Source organism: Dermacentor andersoni, chromosome 11, assembly GCF_023375885.2.
Source record: "Dermacentor andersoni chromosome 11, qqDerAnde1_hic_scaffold, whole genome shotgun sequence".
NCBI classification, from domain to species: Eukaryota; Metazoa; Arthropoda; class Arachnida; order Ixodida; family Ixodidae; genus Dermacentor; species Dermacentor andersoni.
Window position 1 is genome coordinate 100,905,639 of NC_092824.1, and position 6,650 is coordinate 100,912,288.

Below are 6,650 nucleotides of genomic sequence, written 5' to 3' on the forward strand. Positions count from 1 at the left end.
TTACCTTCCCATTTTATGACAAAGGTCTCACAAGTCTGAATAAAATTTACCTCTTTTCCCTGCAGGAGATTCGCTAATGGCAGTAGAAAACGTTCTCGAATACAAATGCTGCAGCTTATGTATTCAGTAAATACTTGTTTTAAGACATACACGTAGGTTGAGTGTCGAATTTAACAATAGGAAAGCAAAAAATACGAATGCACGCTCTTGGCTCATTCTGTTCACTCCTTTCTCCACACTCGGCGGCTTTTGGTGGCGACGTTTTAACTTATTCTGCAGCTGACTACTACAATCTTTTTTGCCGACTTCGCTTCTTGCATCTTGTTCCGTTTGTCTACCCCGGCACCTACCAAGTTCCTCCTACTCAGTCTGGAGGACTGACCAACAATGTTCCCATACCTCGAGTCACATGCCGAGTTACGCATATCCAGTGCCCTGTTGTCTATTCGGGCACATACACCATGATACATGCCCAGTTGCACAGTGCCTAGTCGCCCAAGTCGGCATCAAAGAGCTTATATACCTACAGACATACCGAAAAGTGCGTGAAGTGCCAAAATAACGCTAATCCCATTACTAAAGAGTCCCGATGACTTGCTAGGAATACTTTTGGCAGTTATCGTTTGAAGAACGTCTGACGTTACGGATCAAGGTGAAATGACTCGTGCTGGCCACATATTTATCATGTTTTCGCGATATCTTCTTATTTGCTTGTGTGGAATGTTTGCGGGTCATAAATGCCTTTTCTTTCTCTGTATTGCAGGATAAACGTCTCCTTGAGGAATATGAAATCATTTACTTCAGTATTTCGCTGCGAAGAGAAGGGGAAGATGCAATTCAAGGCCAAAAGCAACGAGACTTGCGTGCTGTGGTGACTTTATTACAATAAACTTATTAAGTTAATGTACTCCGAACAACCTTAATGCACTTTTTCATACCGTAATTGTTTCATTTTTTCTATTCAAGAATTACATGGTAACGACAACTGGAAACTTTCGCAAAGCCTTATCAATCTGCATGAGTTTAGTGCCGCCATCCCCTATTGTTGCACTAACGTTTTCTTCGGCTCATTTCTGCCTAAAACTTGCATCGAGTGGAACCACCTTCCTCCTTTCCATTGTCTCAGCTGTGGACATGCCATCTTTCCAATCAGCACTTATTGACTACCTGATGCAATAGCACCACTACTTTTGTTTAAAAACTTCCACTCTGTACTTTCGTGTTTCGTTTTATTTTTGTAATAGCATCAATATCTTTGTATAGAAATCTCCCGTCTGTACTTCTGTATCTTTTTCTATTTTTGCATTGTACACACCCCCCCTCTAACGCCCTTCCGGGACTTGAGGGAACTGAAATAAATAAATAAATAAATCTCGCGCATACAGCCAAAGGTAGCTCATGCGAGATGCCGCACTTGTCGAAACTGTGCGACTGCTGGTGAAGCCGTTCGAGACACTGCACATAAAGGCGGTGCTGTACATGCATCCGCGATCCATCGCAGTGGCATAACGGCGATGGAGTTGGGCTACTAAGCTCGAGGTAAAATGCACGAGGCATTTCGATGGGGGTTAAATTCCGGAACACTCGTGTATTTTCCTTTAGGTCTACGTTAAAGAATTCCACGTGGTCTAAATTAAATCGGGTTCCCCCACTACTACGTCCACCATAATCATATTGTGATTTTGGCACGTGAAACCTCAGAATTTATTGCATCTGTCCACTAACTGTCAACTACATTGTCCGAATAATTCCAGATGATAATATTGCCCCGTGATCTCGCGATTCGATAGTAAAGCATGGGAAAGTATAGCACACCCGAATGACGCAGTTGAAGATTTAAAATGTAAAGATTTAACAAGACTACGTTGCTTGATGTGCAGGTGACTGTCTAGGTCTACTGTCTAGAATGTGCGGCTTATAGCAAACAATACATAGGTGAGACTAGATGACAAATTCATACAAGACTCAACGGTCACCGCGCTGACACAAAACACGATTTACCTCAAACATTAGCCAGCCACTTCAATGAACATGGTCATATATTCGACAATTAAAGCAAGACTCTGTATACTACAAACAAATTTCCGTTCACCTCGCGAGAGGAAATATATGGAATCATACCTCATACACAAGTTTATATGCCTACACACGACGGGAATTAATTTGGCACGGCAACTTAGAATCTTTAAAAGCTGTAACTTAAATCTGAAATTCTAATATCATCAACCAAGGCACCAAACACATTGCGCCACCAGCTAACCTTGATTCCTTAACCACACCTATTCCTCTATTTCCAATTTTCCCTGCCTACTACTCAATTTAATATACTTTCATGTTTTTGCGTTTATATCAACTGTACGACCACATTTCCCCACGTACACCTGCCCCCGCCCGCTTTTACTCATGTCACTCTTCCATTTGTTGTTCCGGTTTCGCCCCCCCCCCCCCCCCCACTGTTTTTTCCCGTCAGTTTTTTATTATATTTTCTTGAAACACCCTCACCAACACATTCCAAAGACCCAGACGCCAAGATACCCTTTTCGGCGCCTCATCCACAAAGGGCATCGCCACTTCTGTATACCGCCGTGCCTACACCTACGTTGAGCCACTGGGGCTAACGCCCTTTGAAAGACCATTCCGCTGCCTTCCAGCTACCCCATGCATTGCACTCCAGACTTCTTGCCACCATCTTAACTCCTTCAATATTACTCGCCGCATAGCTGCTACGCTACTCAAGTCATTCTTTCAACTGTTGTATTTTGGGCCTTTTTTGTTACTCGCCGCTGACCTCCTGACCGTCTCTTCTGAAGCCACAAAAACATACCACCAACGACACCCCTGAATGCTCCATAACCTCTCGCTTCCCCAACACCCTCCCATGCCTTCCTCTCTTTTCTTGTTCTTTTTCCCTCTCCTGGTGCATTTTTTTGTCCTTGAATGCATTGTCTACAAGTTTAGAATTGCGTTTCGCATAAGAACAAATCGGTTATGTCTTCAACGCGCCCACACCAAATTCAGTAGCCTACTGCACTGAACTGGCAGCTGTCGTGCATTTTCCTAACGGTTGTTTCGCCTACTAGTTGAACAGGACATAAAGAAAAGGAGAGTTTTAGAACAAAACTCAGCCGAAGGCACATATCGCATAGCTGACACACAAAATATCCATTGTGCGTAATTATGTTGAAAATTTTGCAGCAGAAAAGACGAAGGGAAAGGAACACACCATGAGCGCCTATCAAAGAGGAAATTTTTATTTCAGAAAAGAAAAAAAAACACGAATATTTAGTATGATTTGCGCATGTGTGCGGACAAGAGTGCTCGTGGTTAGTGATTCCTTTGAGTTCGTCTTTTCTCGTGGTAAATTTACAACACTAATTTTTACCAACTTATTCATTTCTTTCTTCTTATTGAGCGTAATTACTTCAAAGCAACAGAGAAGACTGTGCTCACCTCGTCTGCAGGGAAGCGGAACTTCACCCGGCTGTCGGTCCCTCCATGGTTCGAAGCATGAGCCACGAGGAGGCCCTGCAGTGCACGAGCAACCAAAATTCTTTTAGTCAACTTGTAGCGCCTTCAAAAAAGTTGTGGCCTGAAGGCAAGCGCTAAAGGTAATCATAAAAACAGGTGAGGCTTCTTGAGCTCAACCACATGCACCTCTATATGGCAAAATGGTAGCCAACGTAAAATTAAGCCGTGACGTTAGCGCTGGCTACATCACCCGCTACTGCGGCAAAGACAACGTTCAAGTACACGTAAACGGCCAAAATTATACAGCGCCAAAGGAACGATTTTTTTTTGGGCAACAAGTCGAGAACAAATTCAGTGGCGTGCTGCACTGAACTGGCAGCTGTAGTGTATTTGCATAACGGTTGATAAGCCTACTTCGCGAGCAGAAAAAGAAAAGCGTTTCGTGGCAAAAAAGGCGCGGAAGGCACTTCGCATAGCTGCTATTTGAAATGTTGTTTATGCGTAATTACTTCGAAACAGTTGCGAGAATTGGTCTCGCCTCGTTTGCTGGGAAACTTAGCCTGACCAGGTTGTCCGTACCCCCTTTGTTCGACGCACTGATCCACCGAAATATCCAACATAAATGAGAAGCCGGCATTATTTCACTCACTCTTTGGTCCCTTCGAAAAGGCGGCGTGAATTCCGACCTGACGGCTGAAGCTAAAGCTGTTCACCAAAGCAGGTGGGCATCCTTGCATCCAACCGCATGAACCGACATATGACAAAATGGCGGCAAAGGTCAAAGCAAGCTGCGATATCAGTGCTGGCTACATCGCCCGCTTTCGTGGCGACGGCAACGTCGAAATGCAGAGTAAATGCCGAAACCGAACAGCGCAGAACGGAATGAAGATAAAGACGCTGATTTGGAAGATGATAGCGCGGCAACTCGTCAAACTAGCCGTTTGACAAAGAAATTGCGATAGAAAGTAAGAGTGAAGGAAGCAAGCTTTTGCTACATGTGATTCCTTAGCGTGCACATAACCTCGTTATCACCAGTAGAACGAAAGGCAGCAGCCTTACCTCTCTCTCTCCCTTTTTTTTTTTTCAGTACGCACGATCGTCGTCTTTAGGAAAGGAAGCACACGACTGCGTGGCAAATGGACTCTGCTGCGCGTCATCATGGCGAGGTGCGAAATGCAAGAGGAGGAACCCATTCTGTATTCGGCCGGCAGCCCCGTGCATTGGCTATAAATGATGGGCTGGCCTGCCTTTCTTTTGCCAATTCCTGTTTAATTCTTTTCGATCTTGTAGCCTTGTGCTTAATGTCCGGTGTTGTATCTCGCAATACTATCATTTTTATCAGTTCATGATCCTCACCCTGACATATTTGTCTCCAAGACATCTGTAATATCTGTAATTCAAGACATGACCTCTCTAATGCATGTCTTCTTTTCCCCTTCCTTTCCTTCTGTTTCTTCTTTGTTGTTGATATTCTGCGACATGTTTTTGTGTCTCCTCGGATTTAACTGCCATTTGTGTATTCGCTGTAATACTGTAATAACGGTTCTTCAAGTGTATTTTGTACATGGTCCCCGTATAAGCACTTGGCTACGGATCTACACCAATTGTTCGTACCCTCTCAAAGAGAATGATGTTTAATGAAGAACTCAGAACTGTTTCTTTCTTAAATAACTGCTGCAACGAGATGGAAGCGAGTGTCACTGATGTTCGCAAAATCTCTACGACATTCCGATCGGCACAGAAGTCAGCTCAGAAGTTGTCTTGGTTTTTCAAAAAAATGCCTTTGAATAAGGACGCGTTACCAGGCCTCCATACTTCAAACTCTACTTTAGAAAGAACATTTGTTCGTAAAATACGGTATTGCTTTCTTCGGATCCGGGAATAGACAGGTACAATCAATTGCCTCTGGCGCTTGCCCTTGCAAAAAAGAAAAGGAAATGCAAATATGCTGAAGAGTAAGCATTTGGGCTGGTTGGTTCATGATTACGAGCAGTAAAACAGCGCTAAACAACAGGAGGAGGAGAGGGACACATACACAACCAAGTTGGTTGTTAGTCAGCGCTGGTGCCCATGTCCCTCTCCTCCTCCTGTTGTTTAGCGCTGGTTTACTGCCCTGAAAATATGATGTACGTGTTACAGCTCACGCGGGAGAAGCGTCACCGTGACCCGCCGAGTGTGCTGTTCATCAGCGCCACCAACTAATACTACGGGTGTGCGGGGCCTGGTGACCAACTCTACTGGGGGAGCCGCTCCACAAGCGAACTACGCGGCTTCGTGTGCCGGACATTTCCGCACCAGGTGTTTGGCCGAGAATCACACGAGTTGTTTTTGCGCTTTTGGCGCAGTTGGGGGCACCGTGGTGGACGTCGCAAGCGCAGACGTCCCACCGAAGTCTTGCCTAAGTGCGCGACTTTTCCTGGAAGGTCTGGCACGAGGGTAAATGCAGACTGCTGCCGGAAAAGAAACACTTGTCCGGCTCGGGATAAACCATGGCAGGCAGTGGATGGCGATTCGGAGGCACAGAGTCTCGCAGGTGCCTCTGTTGTTACATTCTTGAGCGGGCGCCGCGTTCGACTCGAGTCGTGAAAATTAGGCTGAGAGTTGGAAGGTGGCGATTACAACGATGCAGACCCCAGCAAAGCAGATCGGCTGATGAATAGAGCTCGCCCCGCCTCATTTGGCTTCTCGTTTCCACGATACCATTGAAATCGGTCGAACGCTAGTCTCATAAATGTATTTCTGTGTTTTACGTGTATTTGAAGAGAAATCATTGTTGGCGCCAAGAGAAAGCTATAGAGCTACAATATTACAATTTGTTAAGTCTTTCCCAAATACAGAGTACTTTAGAATTGAATTTTATTATGAATTCTGCAATGTCATAACGGTTGCGCGGGAGGCCTCCAGCATTCCACTGGAGTATGCGCGTCGCCACTATAATAATAATAATAATAATAATAATAATAATAATAATAATAATAATAATAATAATAATAATAATAATAATAATAATCATAATAATAATAATAATAATAATCCTATTTTATCTCCACTGCAGGTCGAAGGCGTCTCCCTAAGATCTCCAATTACCCCTGTCCTGCGCCAACAGATTCCAACACCTGCAAATTTCTTGATTTCATCGCCCCACCTAGTCTTCGGCCGTCCTCGACTGCGCTTCCCTTCTC

At 44.5% G+C, this 6,650-nt stretch overlaps 1 protein-coding gene across 1 annotated transcript in view; it reads left to right on the forward strand.

Annotated features, from left to right (window-relative positions):
* LOC126539160 (neprilysin-1-like) overlaps positions 1-906 on the forward strand; it is a 31,687-nt gene extending 30,781 nt beyond the window's left edge. Inside the window, exon 18 of the mRNA XM_050185907.2 lies at positions 764-906. Within this exon, the coding sequence (XP_050041864.2) occupies positions 764-875 (112 nt within the window). The 3' untranslated portion in view covers positions 876-906. The remainder of the gene's footprint in view (positions 1-763) is intronic.
* The last annotated feature ends 5,744 nt before the right edge of the window (positions 907-6,650 follow it).